This window comes from Penicillium taxi (assembly GCF_028828555.1).
Source record: "Penicillium taxi strain IBT 34144 chromosome Unknown utg000001l_segment0_segment0, whole genome shotgun sequence".
NCBI lineage: Eukaryota > Fungi > Ascomycota > Eurotiomycetes > Eurotiales > Aspergillaceae > Penicillium > Penicillium taxi.
The window spans coordinates 2,622,841-2,643,104 of NW_026643203.1; the positions used below are offsets into that span (position 1 = coordinate 2,622,841).

At 48.1% G+C, this 20,264-nt stretch overlaps 7 protein-coding genes across 7 annotated transcripts; 5 read left to right on the forward strand and 2 right to left on the reverse strand.

The window, feature by feature from the left end:
- Positions 1–340: 340 nt before the first annotated feature.
- On the forward strand, positions 341–1,558 carry N7495_000943 (putative clock controled protein (Ccg-8); the record flags this gene model as incomplete). Its single annotated transcript, XM_057203613.1, has 1 exon — positions 341–1,558. The coding sequence occupies one exon, from the start codon at positions 341–343 to the stop codon at positions 1,556–1,558; it is 1,218 nt and encodes a 405-aa protein (XP_057067686.1).
- Positions 1,559–2,196: 638 nt separating this feature from the next.
- On the forward strand, positions 2,197–3,567 carry N7495_000944 (DNA helicase ZGRF1-like domain-containing protein; the record flags this gene model as incomplete). The annotated part of the gene is made up of 2 exons (XM_057203614.1): positions 2,197–3,248; positions 3,309–3,567. 2 exons carry the CDS (start codon positions 2,197–2,199, stop codon positions 3,565–3,567), a joined length of 1,311 nt encoding a protein of 436 aa, XP_057067687.1.
- An 811-nt stretch (positions 3,568–4,378) lies between these two features.
- Positions 4,379–6,236, forward strand: N7495_000945 (T6SS phospholipase effector Tle1-like catalytic domain-containing protein; the record flags this gene model as incomplete). Its single annotated transcript, XM_057203615.1, has 2 exons — positions 4,379–5,096; positions 5,155–6,236. 2 exons carry the CDS (start codon positions 4,379–4,381, stop codon positions 6,234–6,236), a joined length of 1,800 nt encoding a protein of 599 aa, XP_057067688.1.
- Positions 6,237–6,656: 420 nt separating this feature from the next.
- N7495_000946 (DUF3431 domain-containing protein) lies at positions 6,657–7,706 on the reverse strand (the record flags this gene model as incomplete). The annotated part of the gene is made up of 3 exons (XM_057203616.1): positions 6,657–6,705; positions 6,779–7,399; positions 7,450–7,706. The coding sequence occupies 3 exons, from the start codon at positions 7,704–7,706 to the stop codon at positions 6,657–6,659; spliced, it is 927 nt and encodes a 308-aa protein (XP_057067689.1).
- Positions 7,707–8,829: 1,123 nt separating this feature from the next.
- Positions 8,830–9,849, reverse strand: N7495_000947 (U2-type spliceosomal complex subunit CWC24; the record flags this gene model as incomplete). The annotated part of the gene is made up of 1 exon (XM_057203617.1): positions 8,830–9,849. One exon carries the CDS (start codon positions 9,847–9,849, stop codon positions 8,830–8,832), a length of 1,020 nt encoding a protein of 339 aa, XP_057067690.1.
- Positions 9,850–10,806: 957 nt separating this feature from the next.
- On the forward strand, positions 10,807–16,795 carry N7495_000948 (putative nuclear migration protein (ApsA); the record flags this gene model as incomplete). Its single annotated transcript, XM_057203618.1, has 2 exons — positions 10,807–11,211; positions 11,279–16,795. The coding sequence occupies 2 exons, from the start codon at positions 10,807–10,809 to the stop codon at positions 16,793–16,795; spliced, it is 5,922 nt and encodes a 1,973-aa protein (XP_057067691.1).
- A 2,328-nt stretch (positions 16,796–19,123) lies between these two features.
- On the forward strand, positions 19,124–20,099 carry N7495_000949 (class I SAM-dependent methyltransferase; the record flags this gene model as incomplete). The annotated part of the gene is made up of 3 exons (XM_057203619.1): positions 19,124–19,184; positions 19,242–19,355; positions 19,426–20,099. The coding sequence occupies 3 exons, from the start codon at positions 19,124–19,126 to the stop codon at positions 20,097–20,099; spliced, it is 849 nt and encodes a 282-aa protein (XP_057067692.1).
- Between the last annotated feature and the right edge of the window lie 165 nt (positions 20,100–20,264).

Genomic DNA, 20,264 nt, shown 5'->3' on the forward strand with positions numbered 1-20,264 from the left:
TATATCAGTATTCATATCTCTGCAGGTACCTAGGACTGTAGTTAATAGGTGGTAGTTACGAATTAACATAAAACCTTTTTTGTTATGGTACCACGTGCGAGGGCACGTGTTCTAGACACTTAAGCATCCCCCCATCTTATTCTTCAAATATCAGTACTTATCCTTCTATCTCAACGAGATAAAAACAATCATTACCTTCAAATTCACACTCAGTCAATTTCTTCCTGTTTGAAACAACGCATGTGACCTCGGAACACTGATTAAGTAATCACTTTCATGTGATCGATCCCACATCTTCAGAGCAATAAAAGTGACTTGGAGGATGTCCAAACACGTAACGATGGAGCTCGACTCAAAACCTGCGGATGACCGCACTCGTAGAGCTGCAAGCACAATATCCATGGACGACCTCGAGGCAGCACAAGCACTCGAAGGCCTGCGCTCAACACAAACTATCCACACTGTCCCAGAACACTCGCCGGAGCCACTACTATCACTTTTAACGTCCTCTCATCCCTTGCTCTCTTCTGCTATCAACGGGTCTGTCTCAGCATATACCACTTCAAAGTCTTATTCGGCACGTTTCAAGTCCAGCGCCGAGTTTATCGAACGCAATATTGGCTCCCCCGTCGCAAATACCGTTGGAACTGTAGGCCGCAGGACGGGTGTGGAGAGTGGTTTGCGCTGGGCGTTGCAGCGGCGAGAATTTTCTCAGGAATCAGGTCAGATTAGCAAACGGCGTAAAGTCGGTGATGCGGCGCCACCGATCGATGTGGAGATTGCAGATCTTTCTATGACAGAGACCCCTCCTCCCTACGAGGAAAACACATCGCCCCGTTACGAAGAAAGGACAGAGGCGGCCACATGGCAGAAACGCCTGGTTATCTCAACATCTGGACTTGGCGTTGCAATGAGCGATGAGTCTCTGCGCAGTCTACAGTACTGCCTGACCTGGCTGCGTTGGGCGAATGGACGACTAGGCAAATCTATTGTGGCGCTACAGACTGCGCTGAAAGAATGGGAGAACCACAAAATTGGCCCGGGCCAGCCACAGAGTGACCTAGAAAAGGGCGGCAACTACCCAGGAAGCGCGTCTCTCTTGATGCAGCGCATCCAAGCAGTCAAAGCCGACGTCCTTTCAACATTAAAGCAAGTCGTGGATATTGTATCTAAGTATGCAGGAGGTGCCCTGCCTGAAAATGCTCGCCATCTGGTTCGACGGCACCTCACATCCCTGCCTCACCGATTCCAGATGGCTAGTACCTCTCAACCTCCACCAGACTCGCCTGCAGCCTCTTCCGACGCAGCCGTTGGCGCCCACCGGATTCTAGTTTTGGCGAACGAGGGGCTGGATATTTTGAGCCAGGTCAGCTGTGTCGTCAATGACACTCTGCTCAGTGCTGAGCATTGGTGCGAGAGACTTGGACGCAAAACTGATAATAAATCCGCGCTGGATGTCGAGAACCCTGCTGAGTTGTACAGCATAGATATCAAACAGCCCCTTGTTACTGGGTCTACACCTCTGAGAGATGTTGAAATGACTGGACAAGATGCATGATTTTATTCACTGGTTGCTATTTCATGCCACATTTATGATTTATATCCATTTTCTTATTTTCTTAGCCATCCGGGCTTACGATTTACGAGCTTTTCTTTCGGGCTTGTTTAGCGCTTTTCGTTGAATCAAAATATCTCGGTTACTTCCAACATATGAAAGTATGCAGCAGTGCCTAGTAGATATGACCCAAACTAGGGCGGTGGATGACTCCGTGCAAACTACTGGCCGACCTCTCCTCATCAAGTTCAAGGAGTTTTCCCTCCGGCAGCCGATCACTGCAACTGGAGAGGGTGACATCCCCTTCCCGACACCCTTTCTTGAGAGCCACCTGGCAAAGCCTTGGTATTTAGAAATACTGATTATACCATCATCACCAATTGGCCCTTGGGTAATTTTTATCATACGGTTTAAGTTTTTCGATTTGCTTCAGATTCCAGAACCTCAGAGGGCCAGTTAACTGTCACTTGTAGTTAATCAAGCTATTTCAGAGTAAATAATGAGGAGGAACAACTTTGATTGGCTCATCTGATATCACAGTATGATGGCAGTATTTCGGCGGTATCAATGGCGGTGTAATAATAATGCATCTTGGCAGCAACACTCAACATGTGCATCACACTGTGTCAATAGCTTTAATTATGAGCTCCAGAGGGGCGCCTCTCTCAAGCATCCGCTCAACCCAACCAAGAAGCACAGATCCAAACTCATTTCAGACCACAGCATCAGTCATCAAGTTTCGATGTCTATTCACTCACGATCTGCGTCGCAAGTCCAAGCGATGGCAAGATGGATATCTACAATACCATACCTTTAATAAACGAATAATGGTCTATGACGAAAATTCTAACTTTGTGGGAGACCAACATCGACAGACTGTGAGCGAGCTGCAGGAAGGAGACGAATTGGAACTAGAGATGTGTCTCGTCGAGGTCGGCGAAACAATGAGCACAACCCACTCTGATATTTCAAACTTTTTTGAAAAGAAAGGCCACACCCAGGGTTCACCACAGCCCCAAGGGCAGCATACTCCACGCCCATCGATCTCGTCACAGCCGGTTCGCTCTCTGAAAGACCTCCTAAGTATCAGAAAGACACCAACTGCGCATCTTGCCTCACCATATGAAGAGCGACACCGAGCACCACCTTCACAGCCATCGCAACTATCACAATCACCACAGCCGGAACGAGCATTTAAACGACAAAAGACAGTACAGACTTCTTTCAACACCAGGGAACCGCTACCAGAGGTGGTAGATTTGACCGGGTCGGATAAAGAAGATAGTGTAAGAAGTAAACAAGCTGTTTCATCACCACGAGAACAATTCCGGTCTCAACACAAACCGGCTCCAGCACATCAGTTACCGCCGCCATCTCGAGAGAAATCGAAAAAGCCACCAGCAAATCTAAGGCCTGATCATTCAATATTTGCGAACCCTGGTTTACCCGTTCCGCCACAATCAGGACTACCTAGAGGCCGACCAAATACTGCACCAGTGCATCACATACCTCCATCATCTCAAGAAAAACCAAAAGAAGCATCAGCAAAGCCAGGGCCTGACCCTCCTATATTTGCAAAGCCCGATTTACCAGTTCAGGCTCCACCAGGAGCACTTAGAGGCCGTCCAAATGCCGCAGCTCGAAATAAACTAATTTACACTGCTCTTTTGCCTATATCAAAGTCTATCAATAAGTAAGGACGTTTTTTCCTATCCATCAAACGCATATGATTACCATGCTGACATGTAGATAGGCCAGTCAAAGAGCCAGACCCAAAATCCAATACGGAATATTTACCATCAGCATCAACACAATTTGCTCTCGAAGTGACAGCCACAAGAAGACCTCTTGACACTTCACTTCGCAAAGCAACTTCAGGCCCCAGCGCATTAACCAGACCAAGCATCCAGACTGAACCCACTCTGCAAGAATCCACAAGTGAAGGACCATGGACCAGCGAGGCCCTGGATCTTTTTGATTTTTGGCATCCAGATCGACCCAAGCCTGGGTGATCTTGTTTCTTTCTTATATTTCCATTATTGATACCCTATTTTCCGATTATGCTATCTCATGTGCATATGAATGACTAAAAACCTGACATTCCTCCTCCAGTCTCAACCTTATCATCTAGTCAAAAACCAGGTAGATGGACTTTCTACCGAGCAGTGTATTCTGATATAATCACATTCTGCCACTTCATCTGCTTCAACCTCCGACGCCAATACCTTGTGAGAAGGCGGGATAGCCGCGGTTATCTCGCCGTCAGAGTCAAACAGGGAATTTATGCCCATGGAATCGTGAATGGTTATTTTATCCTTGCTCCAATGTTATGGTAATTATTTCAGCACAAGTTCGTACTTTGTACATCTATCATATCGATTGAAGTACCAAGTTTGATGCGGCTCGGATTTCTCCGAACTGCAATGCACAAGCACAAGCACAAGCACAAACACGCTCTTCGAACCTTCTACTAGCTAGCTAGCTCAAATTAGGCAAATATCCACATCTATATTATTGATTAACTAGATTAAATAGCTTAACAGTCATTATAACTTAGAAGAAAAGAAAGGCCGAGTGGTTCGCGCCGAGGCCTAAACGGGGCTATAATTCCCGATCGCTCCAAATGGCCGGAAAATCGGTCATTTCTAGCGACAGCCCAGTAGCAATCAAGTATTATGAGACTCAGCTGAGCTATCAATTGACGCGTCTTTCAAAGTTTCAATGTTCAGCCAGCCATTCCCGTCACTGATACAAGTATAAGAATGATGCTTCCGTTAGATTTCCTTCTGTTCTTTCCTCACCCTTCAACAGTCGGTAACGCAAATGGATAACAATCTAGATTCCCAGCTAGCTCGCAAGCGAATTATCATCTGCTGCGATGGAAGTGGCCAATCAGCCGTATCAGGTGAAGAGAGCGTCCCATCAAATGTGACTCGATTGTGTCGCGCCATCAACAGCGTCGGATACGACAATGACGACCAAGTCTGGCAGCAAGTTGTCTGGTACGACTCCGGAGTAGGAACAAACTCAGATGGTAGGGTCTCAGCCGGGAAAGATCTCGAAGGAAATGTAATCGAGGCTTACAACTTCTGTGTGCTGAACTGGAACCCCGGCGACCAGGTCATGTGTTTCGGCTTCTCTCGAGGCGCATACACCGCTCGCGCAATCGCAGGTCTGATTTCTGATCTGGGGATTTGCTCCAAGACTGATATTCAGGATTTTCCTGAAGTCTGGAAGCTGTACAAGAGGAGTCACCCTGCTGTTACTGGGGATAGATTTTATGGCAGTGATGCTTACTATGGTTGGCATGATGGGAAGCCGGCTGATCCTCAGCCGGAGGAACGCCAGGATGATCAGGTTGTTTGGGAGTCTACTGGTCGTGGTGAGTGGGCTCGAACACCGGAGTCTAGACATGTTGAGGTTGTTGGAGTATTTGAGACTGTCGGCGCCTTGGGCTTTCCTGAGTTATTTGGATATGAAGTACCACAGTGGCTCACACGAACTGACAAACCTGAGTGGCATAATGTTGGACTTTCTCCAAGTATGAATCCGTTTTCTCCAGGATCTTCCATGGGAAAATTACTAACTAAGACAAATAGATATCAAGAATGCCTTTCAAGCTCTAGCTCTAGATGAACACCGTGCCGCATTCACCCCAACTCTATTCTACGTTCCTACTTTCACCAAATTCTCCCTTGAGGCAATTGTGAAGCAACGTGAAGAGTGGAAGATAGCATCGCAAGCCTGGACCGATCTTCTGATGACCGATCGACCTTCCCTTGAAGATCTACAGCGCGTGATCAAGGTCAAGAATGAGGCCTCACGAAAGCTGTTAGACATAGAGGACAGCCAAAAAGAACGTACAAAGCTGCTGCAGGTCTGGTTTCCCGGTGTTCACGTCAATATTGGGGGTGGGTCTACCCTGACCTTGGAGAACAAGGGCAACATGGAAGAGATGTCCAATATCGTGTTTGCCTGGATGCTTGACCAGATCAAAGGCTTCGTTTCTCTCAACGAGGAGACTCTGCAGAAGGAACAGGCGGCACGTCAGGATAGACTCGCTAGCATCAACAATGCCCTGCACTGGTACAACGAGAGAGTTCACAGACGAGAGTCGGAGTCGTGGGGGAAGTGGCTCCAGCGAGGAGGTGAATGGGTCACTTCCTCGATCTTGCATCCTCTCTCCCCGAGTGAGAAGCCAGCATACATGGAGGACCGCGTCTACACATGGGGACTAGGCGAGCTACCAGACAACTTTGGGATTGTGTATGTTGCCAATGGATCCAGGCCGCGAACACCCGGTCGTTACGCTCTTGATAAGGGCCAAAAGCTCGGCGAGACGTTTGAGCAGATCCATCCTGTGGTTGGATACCGAGTGGAAAAGACTAGAAACAATGCGATCAAGAGCAAAAGGTATCGCCCAATCCGATTGATGGGAGCCGACTATGACCGTCGGGAGAAGGAGAAAGGGTTCGAGTATCTGTTTAGATACCCTGGTTCGTCAGAGTACCAAGTCTTGCCTGAGTGGATACTTTCAGATGACGTTAACTCGTATGAGAGATTGGCCATTCAGGATAACGAGGCGTACGATTATGCTGATTCACTGGATCTTCATATTGGAAGGGAGGTCAAATGGCCCCGCCGTTCAGAGCTTCTTTCACCGAGCTCAGACTTGGACTAAACTTGCAACTTCCAAGCTTTTGCTGTTTTAGAATGATATTGTTATGCCTGTATTAATTATTAAATATTCAAATAGCCTTGCGTTAATCCTTGGAAAAGAAGAGCCTGAAGCTCGTAAAATTTTATCTGTATCAATACTCCGTACCTATCTGTAGTTTTTTTTTATATATATATGACAAGAAACGGTCTTATAGCAGGATGAAACAATCAAAATGGTCCATGAAAGACCCATAAACTCCGGGTTCTCACTCTCAGAGCGAGGCAGTAACATGAGCAGCGTTTAAAAAAAAAACAATCAGGAAGGGGTATCTAACGTCGGGATATACAAGTCTAGACATTTGAGCGTGAAATCTATTGCATAGACATGAGGGTCACTGCAGAGCTGAAAAAAAGAAAAAAAAGATCCATGCATGAGATGATTTTAGCATTTCCCATAGACCTGGCAATAGCAAAGCTCCTCATCAGGGCAACTAGAGAGAGAGAGAGAGAGCGAAGGTTAGTACTGAACACAATGGTAGAGACAAAATCCACGAAAAAACTTACTACACCGCATCCATGTTGAAAATGATATGCCACAAATACTCCATAACCCTCCCAGACTTTGCATTCTTCAATTCAGTCTCGATAAGCCACTGGCGAAACTTGACATAATCGTCTCGAGGCCGCTTCCGCACCTGATCCTTCGTAACAGCAAACTGCGCACAACAAGCCGCAGCAATATGAGTAGGAGGATGCAAATACTTCTGCCCGGAAGTCTCAGTTTCAAATGGCGAAGACTGGTTTAGCGGTGGTGTGCTCGTTCCAACGAAGATTTCCCACCAAACCTCGCTGGTGACATGGCGGTTTACGCGGCCGCTTTCCATACAGCCTGGATTCCAGTTGCAGCGTAGATTGGCGTAGCCGTTCTTCTGCACGAAGTCGAGTTGCAGCATGCGCATTGCGTTGACGTTGTCGTGCAATGGGGCGTCGACGTGCCATGCCATTAGGAAGCCTGCGCGGTGGGAGTGGAGGAATGCTATTGTTGAGGGGAGGACGTAGTAATGGTCTATTACGTAGGTGAGGTAGGCCATTGCCTCATTGCCTTTGTTGATTGGTGTCGTGAGAACGTTATCATCATTTCGTAGTTCTTGGGTTGGATTAACAGTGTAGATAGCGCGTTGCCAACTGGAGCCATTAGTATACCTAGAGTAGTCAAGAGGAAGACCAAAACTTACTCTGGAAGCTCGGTTGCAACCCAATCAGTATTCTCTTCATTCAACTTGGCCATGACAATGACCTTGTCTTCAGGAATAGCATTGTAGTGGGGACGCGGGGTTGTAGTTGTAGAACGGTCCAGCCAATCAGCCAAGTATTGACCGGCACGATATTGAGTGCAGATTTCCCGCAGGTGCGCCTGCAGTAGGTAACAGCCAAAAACAATGAGAGAGGTTGCGCATAGTGCAACACGCAGTCCGAATCGAGTAGCTCGCATTGTGAAAGGGACTAAGTATGACTTTTGATATGGTCGAGGGACCCTGTTAACAGAGAACCTCGTAATTAAATTGAACAGAAGATCAACGAGCCATTGACATTGATGGAGATTAGTGAGAAGGACTGAATTGGTGGGGAAGAAGATCAGGAGATTAGTGAGGGTAGAAAAGTGAAAGGAGCGAATATTAGCTCAAGTCGATCAAAGCTAAGAACAAAAAAAAAAAGAGGGACTAGGACGAAAGGAAGGAATGGGGTAGATTGTTTAAAGGAGAGGGAGAGCGGGGATGTACGAGATAGACAGATTGGGGCGATGTACTTAGCATAGTACGAAGCCTGTGTAATGGTAATATATGAAGTACTCTGTACTCTGTATTTATTACTAATTTCACTTTCCAATACCATGGCTAAAAGCTCGTATTAATTAGAGTAAAGTAACATAAAACGAAATAAAGAGAAAAAGAAACCTTCATGACCCCTTATTATGATCTTCAGTAGGTTAATTGATCAATTACTGTGTATGGACTCAAGCAATTTTAGGGGGAAAAGGACCCGTTTTGCTTTAAGCTAGAGTCTTTACTAAAGCTATTTACTTAGTGCGTTTCTCCACTTCATCCAGAGGTAATCATTCCTCTTTTTTTTCTTTCTTCTTTTTTTGTATATGTTGTAGCAAACATCCTCGAAATCGAGAATAACTAATAATACTCTGTAGACGAAAAACGAAGACCCAAGGCTGACTTATGAGGCTGTGTCTTGAGACCCACATTAGGGCCGATCACCAAGAGTTACGTTCTCTAGCGAATCAGAATCGCTAAACAAGTCACTGGTATGCAAGTATGAATTAGTGACTTCTGCTGCGGCAGTCAACCTACTGTGTACACGTAAGTCATGTCAAGGTTAGTAGATAGAGAAACGATTCAAAGGTTGGCCTCAACTCGGACATTTAGCGCTTTTTGTGCTGATTATAAAAGAACAGGAGGCAAAATACGGGTATAACGCCACACTTGTGAAACTTAAGAGAAAGTAAGGTCATTTCGTATTGACTAGGAACTCCTGACTGCGGATATGGGGGTATTGATTTTGATGGTTATACAGGCCAGCTGTAAACCTCAGCCGCTTCTTTCTGCTCAGTCCTCTTCCTCCTCCTCGCTGACTTCTTCCCCAGCTGCAATAGCCTTTTCTCGAAGTTTTCTCGCACGTTCTCGCTTCTTCTCCAGCAAAGCTCTAAGCTTCTTTGCGGAGTTGAAAACACCACCTGTTCCCCCACCGCAGATTGCACATGTTGGACTCTTTCGATAACGTTGCAAGGCACATGACTCGCAGAAATAATGCCCACATGTGGTGACAATGGGCTTTTGATAAGGTTTCCGACAGATAACGCAGGCGAAAGGAATATTCTCTAGGAACTCATCATCGTCATCATCATCGTCATCCTTAGCAGCCATTCCTGCACCTTTCCGTTGCGATGTCACTCGGCCACCCATGCTTTTGCCCTTGGTACCTATTTCCCAGTCGCGATCCAGCTCCCATCCTTGCTTGTAATCCTCACGGGCGTGGAGGAACTTGCACGAGTCTCCAAAGCCACAGTATCCAGTCTGTTTGTAGTCCTTGCATACATCGGGGGCAAAATCCGTAACTGTAATTGTGCGAACGTTGGTAGCTGCCTTGATGGGACCAAACTTTTTGGGTGCATCGACGCTTTTCTGGATAAATGATTTATAGTTGGATGTTCCCTTGTAGTTTCCATCGGGCGTGGAATCGGAGGATGGTTCTGGTCGTGTCCTCGTAGATCCTAGTAGATTCTTCGCGGTCAAGTTTTCTTCTTCGTACCAATCTGTAGCCTTGGTTGCGTCGTTGCTTTTCGATAACGGAGTAGGGCCAGTGCTCGAGGACTGGTTAGTAGTAGTATCTTGTCGGGGTTTGTTTGCAGTCGACGAAGCAGTCACAACGCCGTTTGTCCGTCGCCTCTTGATGCGCTTCCCTTCACCATCGTCTTCAGATGCGAAATCCGAGTCTGAGTCGGACGCAGGTGGTGGGGTGGCGGGCTTCTTGCGAAAGTTGCCCTTGTTCTTGGAACGCTTCTTGAAAGTGAACTGAGGGATGGGCTCAGATTCAGTAGGTTGAGCAGCTTCAGTGGTGTCTGTCATGTTGAGTAACTTAAGGAATGGGGATAATAGAGGTCCAAAAGTGACATCTGCACACTGTATATAACCAAGCAGCCCATGATTAGTCATGTGTCAGAACATGACTAATGAAGAAAACATCAAAACGGTCGAATCGGGGCCCAATCACTTTGTTTACTATGGTTTCGGACTTAAAAATAGGGTTTTATAATATCAGTATACCTTTCATTTCCCAAATGGCCTGACATTTACGTATATAATCGTGGGGTATAATATAGTAGGCATTACCTTGAAAAGTTGTCATCTCAAACGCTGGTGCCAGGCAATAATAGCAACAGTGCCTTGCGGAGCCCATTCCTTGTCCCTTTTCCCTTTCCCTCTCTCTCTCCCCGCCCAACTCCCCTTCTCCTCTCAATTCTTCCCTAATCCCCCCTCCTACGCTCTCTTTTATTCCTACATTGTTTTCTCTTTCTTCTTTCCTGCTTTTTATTTATTTATTTTCTCACTCTTCTCTTAAGTTTTCTTAATTTTCCCGCTTTTCCCTAAAGTTGAACCCCCGCATCGGTGGACGGTGATACATCGTGCAGATCGACTTGTTGTGATACACCCACGCGCTGTACCTTGGATTAGTGATCTCACTGCTCCCTGATTCGTCCAACGATTCCCGAGTCTTAGCTCCCTTTCGATTGCACCACGCGACGGTGTTCTTTTCTTTCCCTTTCTTACTTCCATACCCCGTCGCATTCAAATTTGCGCGTGGTAAGTCGCTGGTCGGCTCGGGCTCTGACTTCTCTTACCCAGCTTCGAGTCGCACTCCAACCATGCTTGCATGAGCGCAACATTAATTCAATCTTTACATCGTGCTGGTTCTTCAGGGTCTCAAACGTCTGCTGTTTCCTTGTTACTGGATTCAGTTGTCGGTTGAAGACAAATAGTGATCTCGCATAATACACCCACCTCCCCCGCTGGGTCTAATTCATGATGGAAGATCCTTTCGTTTCGAGCTCGACGCAACCCGCGCCACGTGAATCGCATCGCTACTCGCCATTTGATACTCAGCTGTTCAATCTTAATGCATCTTCGCCGGCACAAGCTAAAAGGGCTCTCGAGGCTCACCTGGTGGAGACCGGACGCCGGCTTGAGGAAATGTCCAAATTGGGTACTGCCCTTGTCGACCAACAACGTCAACTCGAGGAACAACTAAAGGAGGTTGAGCAGCAGCAAAATGATGGTGAAATGGGTCCAGAACTACGCCAGAAACTTGCGGACCTTGAACGGGAATACACCGAGATTGGTCGAGAGACAGCGCGCGCATTTCTAGCCCCTAAACGGCCTGGAGGAGCCTCGGATGAGGCCCAACCAGCGACCCCATCGATTGATCAAAAGGTGCGCTGTGGATCGACACGTTCTTACGAGTTCTTGATTTGATTAGGCAATATCTAACACTCCTCAGTCCCCCCTGAACCCTGCCCTATTCGCAAGCCTAGCGTCCAATTCTCCGAGCAAAGTCAGCGTCCCATCCCGGAAGCAACGCAACCAGCCTTCCAACCGTGTGCATGATATCGAATTTGCGACAGAAATTTCAACCTCGCTATTGGCGCAAGTTCGACAACTGCAGGCCCTCCTCGCAGAAAGAGAAGAAACTCTGAAGAGCACCAATCTTGAGAAGTCCCGGCTGGAACTGGAAGCAGAAGGCTATGCGCAGCGAATTCGAGCTCTCGATGACAGTGAACAGCGCTACAAGGACGAGAACTGGGCTCTGGAGACACAGACCCACGAGTTGATGAATACTATTAAAGATGCCACTGAGCGTGAGGAACGTCTCAACAGCAGCCTAAGCACTGCCAAATCCGAGAGGAATGCTGTCGAGCGGGAATTGGAAGAGTTGAAGCATGCCAACACGAAACTGTTAGAGGACCATTCAGTCGCGCAAAAGGCTACTGATGCAGAGCTTCACCTTTTGCGGCGCAATTTAAATTCAGGCGATCTAGAAAAGTCTGCTCTGCAGAAGAAGCTCCAGGAGCTTACCTCTCAGAACCAGGAGCTTGCAAAGGTGGTCGCAATGCGAATTCGACAGTTTGAATCGCAAGGCACTCGAGATCTCCCCGAAGATGATAATGGAGAAGAGCAAGAAGACAACACACCAGACAACTCTCCACCTGTTTCTCCCAACAAGTTCACTCCTCGACACGGTCACCTGGAATCTGAGACTCTGAAGAGCTCTCTGGGCCACGCTCACAGAATGATTCAGAATCTTAAAAGCACCATCCACCGCGAAAAGACTGAAAAGATCGAGCTTAAGCGGATGTTGCAAGATGCTCGAGATGAGGTGGAGCAGCGTCGCCGCGAGACAGCTGCGCCTAACGCTGGTGGTAGTAAGCGCTTGAAGAAGAAAGAAGACTCAATCCGCAAACCTGCTCGCCCTGATCTTTTGGGTGCTGGCCGCAAGGAACAATCGTTCGTTGAGCTCCATGATACCGACTGGGAGGACAACGCTGGTCAGCACAGCCCAACTCGCGTGATGGGCATGACTCGGGAACGCTCTGGGACTGAATCATCCATTGAGCCAAGCAGCGCGTATGCGACTGCCGCTGAGGATGGCTTTGAGACTTCGAACGAGCGAGAAACCACCACCGAGAGCGAAGAATTCCAAACTGGCCTGGAAAGCATGGCTGATGACAGCAGTGATTCTGCTGACCTCACTGAAACTGAGCACACCTTCCAACGGACATCACGTCCGCGCATTCCGTCCGCTTTTACAATGGCCAAGGCTGGTGATCGTAGTTCATTTATTAGTTCTGCTTCAACATCGGATGATGAAGCTCAGAGTGCAGGATATTCTCCAAGCAGCCAATTCGTATCTCGTCCACGGGTGAGACCGAAGCGCAGCGGCATTATCAGACGTATTCGTCCCTCTGGAGAAGCCCTAATGGCGTCCACAAGCCGGCCGACAAGTGCACGCAGCTCTCCTGCGCCGAGCTTTGAGCAGGATGCGGCTGGCCAGAGTCTTTTCGCAGAGCTTGCCGAGCTGGAAGATGGTGATGACACCGAGGTAGCTTCGGATGCCTCGACCCCTCGCATGCTGCCTGCATCCGACTCTCGCAGACCCTCTGACTTTATGTTGAACATGCATAAGCGTATCATGGTTGATTCTGGCATGATGACCGATCCCTGGGAGCCTACGGCTGCCTCTTCTCTGTCTGATGTTCCGACTACTCCCAAGAGAGATGTGGTTGTTGACGCCAAGTCCTTGGACGTCGATGGTGATACTTTGAATAATGTTCCAACACCGCCTAAGATGGCCTGGGACCGTTCCATGGAATATCAGCAATCGGAGGCTGGTACGCAAGCCGATGCAACGGAGCTGAGCGTGGCACACGTTTCTTGTCAGGAAAGCGCACCCTCGGCTCCCAAGTGGCCTGAATTGAATGTTTCGTATCTTGAAGGACGTGAGACTGTGCCTGTGAAGTACGAGCGTGCACGACCCGAGTTAGATGTGTCAAGTATCTCTTCACAGATTACTAACCCTATCATGGCAACTAAGCCTGAACCTGAACCACTCGAGGTGTCCATGATCTCCACGCAACATACTGCACCCATCATGGCACGGGTTCCTGAGCTGGAGCCGACCGAATCGCCCCAGCTCACCCTGTCATCTCTTCTCGTGCATCACACGGAGCCTGTTCACCCACGCTTCACAGAACCAGGGCCAATCGAATTTCCCCATCTCGCCATGTCATCTCTTCTCATGCATCACACGGAGCCTGTTCACCCACGCTTCACAGAACCAGGGCCAATCGAATTTCCCCAGCTCACCATGTCATCTCTTCTCATGCATCACACGGAGCCTGTTCATCCACACTCCACAGAACCAGAGCCAGAGATTGTGCGAGAATTATCCCACATGACCTTGTCGTCCATTTTCACACATCATGCTACATCACCCTTACAGGCGCGATTCCCCGAACCAGAACTTAAAGAGATTCCCGAGTTTGGTTTGTCCTCTCTTTCTTCGCAACAGACTGAGCCTGTCACGCCTCATCTGCCTGAGCCAGTGATTGCAGTAGAGCCTGTACGAGAAGTGCCACAGCTGGCTTTCTCATCGGTGTTTACTCACTCCACGGCGCCCGTCGCACCTGTTGAGCCTGTGCGAGAAGTGCCACAGCTGGCTTTCTCATCGGTGTTTACTCACTCCACGGCGCCCGTCGCACCTGTTGAGCCTGTGCGAGAAGTGCCACAGCTGGCTTTCTCATCTCTCCTGACTCGCTCCACAGAGCCTGTGGTCCCCGTTGAGCCTGTGCGTGAATTGCCTCAGCTGGCTTTCTCGTCACTGTCCACTCGTTCCACAGAGCCCGTGGCACCTGTTGAGCCTGTGCGAGAAGTGCCACAGTTGGCTTTCTCATCTCTTTTGACTCGCTCCACAGAACCCGTAGTCCCCGTTCAGCCTGTGCGCGAATTGCCACAGCTGGCTTTCTCGTCACTGTCCGCTCGTTCCACAGAACCCGTGGTTCCTGTCGCGCCTGTGCGAGAACTGCCACAGCTGGCGTTATCATCTCTTCTGACTCGCTCCACAGAGCCTGTGGTCCCTGTTCAGCCTGTGCGTGAGTTGCCCCAGCTGGCTTTCTCGTCACTGTCCACTCGCTCCACAGAACCCGTGGTCCCCGTTGAGCCTGTGCGTGAATTACCCCAGCTGGCTTTCTCATCACTGTCCACTCGCTCCACAGAGCCTGTAGTCCCAGTTGAGCCTGTGCGTGAATTACCCCAGCTGGCTTTCTCATCACTGTCCACTCGCTCCACAGAGCCTGTAGTCCCAGTTGAGCCTGTGCGTGAATTACCCCAGCTGGCTTTCTCATCACTGTCCACTCGCTCCACAGAGCCTGTAGTCCCAGTTGAGCCTGTGCGTGAATTGCCACAGCTGGCTTTCTCGTCACTGTCCACTCGCTCCACAGAGCCTGTAGTCCCAGTTGAGCCTGTGCGTGAATTGCCACAGCTGGCTTTTTCGTCACTGTCCACTCGTTCCACAGAACCCGTGGTCCCCGTTCAGCCTGTGCGGGAACTGCCACAACTGGCTTTCTCTTCGATTACCACTCATTCTACACAGCCTGCGGCGCCCGTTGTGCGAGAAGTGCCTCAACTAGCCTTTTCGACTCTTTTCACTCATGACACAGAACCTATTCAAGCACGGCCTTATGTGCCCAAGCCTGTTGTTGTTAGGGAGGTCGCAATCCATGAATTTGGCATGTCATCTGTTGCCTCGCAACAAACAGCTCCCAAAGCGGTTGAACGTCGTCCCATCGAGATTCCCACATTTTCTTCTTTGCATTTCGTGGAAACTCTCCCAACAGCATCCTTGCCACGCGCCATTCCTTCCATGCATGAATTTTCCACCCAGACAGATGAAACAGCCAGTGGAGATATTGTCGTGTTTGAAGACGAAACCAAAGATCTCAACGGCAGCCAAAATGACGACAATCTAACGAAGACTGGCTTGGCGCTAAGCGACATATCTGGTAATGCCTTGCCTCAATCTGCGATGCAGCAGTCTAGCACTATCAACTTCGACCATGGATCTCAAACCATTCTCTCTTCTAAGCAGATTGATCAGATTCTAATTAATCGAGACTCTTCGCATCCCATCTCTTCCAGAGAGGCCGCTGGAGCAGTTGTTACCCCCAAAGTTTGGCCAGCGAGCTTCCGCCGACCTGAATCTGCCACTAGTCGGGCATCCAGCTCTAGTGCTCACCCACCTCTGCCTGCCGATCACCGTGAAATTATCTCGGCCGCCGAGAAGAAGTCACTTGATGTGGCACCGTCGTCTCCAATGGGACCTCCCATGGCACCAGCGTCTTCTTACCGTTACGCACCTCGAACCCCGAACGAACAGCACCTGGGGGCTGCCTCAATTAGAACCATGTCTACTCAACCTCATCTTCAGAGAAGAAGCCATAGCAACATGTCCAGGCGATCATCTGTGTCGTCATTTGCATCTGAGGTTGAGGAGCGATTCAATCCTCATGCTGGTGCCGTGCCTAACGCGTATGGACCTAATACCGACCCCCGTATGATCCAGGCAATCACGCAAACCATGATCGGCGAGTTTCTTTGGAAGTACACCCGACGGACTGCCTCTAATGAGAAAATGTCGTCAACCCGCCATCGGCGATACTTTTGGGTCCACCCTTACACTCGTACTTTGTACTGGAGCGACCAGGACCCGCAAACTGCTGGGAAGCACGAGCTCAAGACTAAGAGTGTTCCAATTGAAGCTGTGCGAGTCGTTGCAGACGATAACCCTTTCCCCCCAGGACTTCATTGCAGAAGCTTGGAGGTTCAAAGCCCTGGCCGAAGAGTTCGCTTCACAGCAAGCACCAGCCAGCGACACGAGACCTGGTACAATGCGTTGCAGTATCTTCTCGTGCGGGATCACGAAGACAAATGTGTGGAGCCAGAGCATAACGTCACTCTTGATGATATCGATGAGTTTAACCCTGGCTTCCGATCCTCATCCCGCCAGAGCCAGGGAGCTCGGATGTCGCTGTCATCTTACAACAGTCGCACTGTGCGCCAATCACGCAAGACGCAACATCGTGCCGCATCTGCCATGTCTATTCACTCCAACGCCACGAGTGGAACTCCCGGACGTGCATCACCTGCATTCAGTTCCCCTGGGCTCAAGTCTTCGCTGCAGGTTCCGGAGGATCATACGCGTTCTTCGTCTCGCCTTAGCACAATCTTTAATAGTTCGATCCGAGGATCGATTGCTAGTATGAAGGGCCGACACGGCTCCAGTGTCCAAAGTGACAGCGTTCGTGGACAAGATAGCATTGAAGATCTGGCACGCGAGGCTGAGGAAGAGGACCGTCTTGAAAATGTTCGTGCCTGCTGTGATGGCAAGCACGATGTCGGTTCTCTCTCGCATCGCAGCAGTCGATTCAGCCCAAGAATGGAGCGCCACCATCATCACCATTGATTTTGACCGCATTCCCCCCCCCCCCCCCCCCCCCCCCCCCCCCACTCCCCTCACTAGATCATAGTGGCAATTTTTGATTGAGTTTGTGGGCAGGCCCTCAAACCCAGGTGGCTTGCGTTAATAATCCACGAGTCTTTTTAGTACCATTCACTACTTGAAAACACCCACGGTCTTTTCTCTCACTCACTCTCTCTCTTTTTCACTTTTATTTTATTTTTCCAGCTTCCAAAGTCTCTTCTTTGAGTCTGCATTGCATCAAGCTTAGCTCTAGTCTTATTCGACTTATTTCCTTTTTTTTCACTCTTTGTTCATAATATCTGTATCAGTCCTTCGACCAACACGATCACTCATTCTGGATGATAATTTTTACTTGCGAACCATACTCAATTTAGTTTCCCACCTGGGCAATTTTGATATTTTCTGTGTACCTAGTTCGAAGGAGCTTCAACCGAGAGTAATCTCCAATTCATGCATTTCGGGGCTTCCCTAATTCAGGTACAAATCCAACACCTTATGGAATCAACAGCATTGGAACGATGGAGAATATAACCTTTTCTTGTAGCTACGCCAAATTCACGCCTACTTCAACGCTGAGATCGATCATCTCGCTCTGGTGATGATGATAGTGGTGGAGTAAATTCAGGCGATGGAATAAAACCATCTTCTTCCTCTTCTGAATGATTACACCTTGCTTTCTATCATAGAGTCACTATAAGACCAGCTAATCGCATTCCAGGTCAGGTACTGAACTAAGTTAACTTCCTGAGCAAACAGATGATTATGAGATAGCTCTTTACGAGGAATATATTCATAATCAAGGTATACTGGGTCTCGACATGGATCAATCGGGCAGTCTGTGCTGTTACGCTTATTTTTTAGGTCGCCTAGATACTCTTCATACGGTGAGAGCATAATGCGACCTTCGAATTTACAATTAAAAGTGTCAAATGATGCCAGCAAGTCGAATGGATGTCGTTTGCCTAGTAGATTTGGTGGATTGGGTTGCAAGGGCAGCTAAAAGACGTGTGGTTTTTGTGTTGCTTGTAATTGTTATTTCTCATGCAAAAAAGTGTACCCAGGCACGAAAAACGAAGGGGAGGGTTGGGAGTTTGAGATTCTGCCATTCTGGATGAAATAATAAAGTTGTATTCACATATAGGGCCTTGGAGCCTTGTACATAAGGCATCATCGAGGCTGAACCACACTCTATGAAGCTTAATTCTCTATTAACCGAAACCAAATTCCACAAATATCGCACGATTCTATCAATATCATTGGACTCGAGAATGGCATCACATATGACGCCTATCAATGTCAACCTTACCAATTTCCTTCCATATCGAACTCATTCTATTGATAAGATCTCACCTCCCTAACCGCGATATCAAATACTTCCATTTGATGGGCATGTGGAGAGATACAAAGGATAGCTCATTTAAAATTTACCAGAGTCTTCCTATATGAATTTAGAAAAACATAGCAGTCTTAAACGCTATTGAAGATCATGAGCAGCTTCGTACATAAGTAAGTATCATGCCAAAGTTGATTACAGATGTGATATACGACGATCCTTAGGTTCCACCTCCAGGGCTATTTTTACTTTCGCCTGAGTAAAAATTTATGTAGCCTAGGAAATATTGTCCGAACTGACTCTTTCTTCGATGTCTGCGAGTGAAAATATTGAGGGACTGACTTCACGCAGGGACTCAGACATAGATCGACCAGATCAGAAAGACTTCGTGCAGGTAAGTCAAGTAGCTGCATAACCACCGCCAAGTATATGCTGGCTATACTATCAAAAGCTAACCCAGCAGTCAGCTAGGCTATGCAACGATGTACTTTTTCCAAATGTGAAGAAGACACTTTTATCAATCTATCGTCAGCGTACTTCTGGTTAGCTTCCCAAAAGCAGTAAGTGATAGGATCAGGATGAGCATCTTTATGAGTCATGAGGCCTTTAGGAGATTTCTGAGTTATGGCTAGTTGATATTACCTAGGTAGGAAAGATGCTCAGCGTAGCGAGATAAAATGGACCCGTTTAAATGAATTGATAGCATCCGGCATTGGCCAAGGTTGTTAACAGGGTGCAATATTTGAGGACTACGACTCTGTCTAGCACCTGATAAAGCTATATATTCTTAGAAACTGACAGATGACTATCTTCTGTATCTTGTCGGCCGATAGTAAGCGAGATCGGTAAGCAAGATTCAAAAACCCATGGACCTATACAGGTAGGGCATATCTACCTAGGGCGGTGAACAGCCATTTTTATACTAAAATACCATCCCCGCACACATTCCAAGGTTATCTTTCTACAAAGCTATCAATATGCTCCAGAAAATCGCTACTTTGCTCGAACCAGCCCATTTATGGACATGGGCTGTATCTCGTAAGTATCAAAGCATGGCTATTTCAACTCTCGTTTACAATTGCTTATAAAATACAGATTATCTTCGAGTCTGTCTTGAGGAGGTGTTGAAGGGCCATATCCTTGCCCCAATCTTTCAGACCAAAAACCTCCGTGATGAATCTTTTGCCCGTTTCTGGCTTGACTTCAGTGGTAAGGCTAGATCTGAAAACTTGTCTATATAATTAGGTTCATCAAGCATCAGATGCTAACTCATATCTAGCCTTCGTTGATAAAATGTCAGCTCAATTCGGATTGAGGGGTTCCTCAGCTCTGATCCCACCGATTTTAGAAACAGCCACGGGCATAGTTCTTGACATTGGCCCCGGAACCGGTCCTCAGATGCCATACCTGTGCTCCCCAGCCATCAAAGCCATCTATGGCCCAGAACCATGTCTCGGCCTGCATCGTGAGTTGAAAGCCAAAGCCACTTCCGAGGGCCTAGGTGAAAAGTACTACGTGCTGCTAAGCAGTGTGGCAACAGAAGAACTGCTACCCACATTACGGGAGACAGGTACAGGAGTAGTTGACTCTTACGATGAGAATCCAGAAAACGGAATCTTCGATACTATTGTCTGTGTGCGTGTTCTATGCTCTGTACCTGATGTTAACAGCTCCGCTCGTGAACTTTATAAGCTGCTGCGGCCTGGTGGTCGTCTGCTTGTCACCGAGCATGTTGTTAACCCGTGGCGTACGGCAAAGGGGTCGCTTGCTTCGAGAATTGCCCAGGGTGTCTACCAGTTGCTTGGGTGGAGCTTTTTTATTGGCGATTGTGCTATGGATCGGGATACTGAGTCGGCTTTGAGGAGGGCTGGGGAGTGGAGTGAAATTACTTTGGAAAGGTCATTTGAATCTTCGCCCATGCCCTATTTGTCTGGCAGCTTGGTCAAGGCATAGCATAGAGCATTCGTGGGTCTTCACGTTTGTACTAACTTTGTAAAGTTGCAAGACGCGATTCCTGCATGTGGACTCGGTTGTATCTGACAAAGCCTTGAAAAACCTACCTCTGTAAGTAGTACTTGTATCTACATATGTACCATATCCCTGGAGCTTAACAATTGA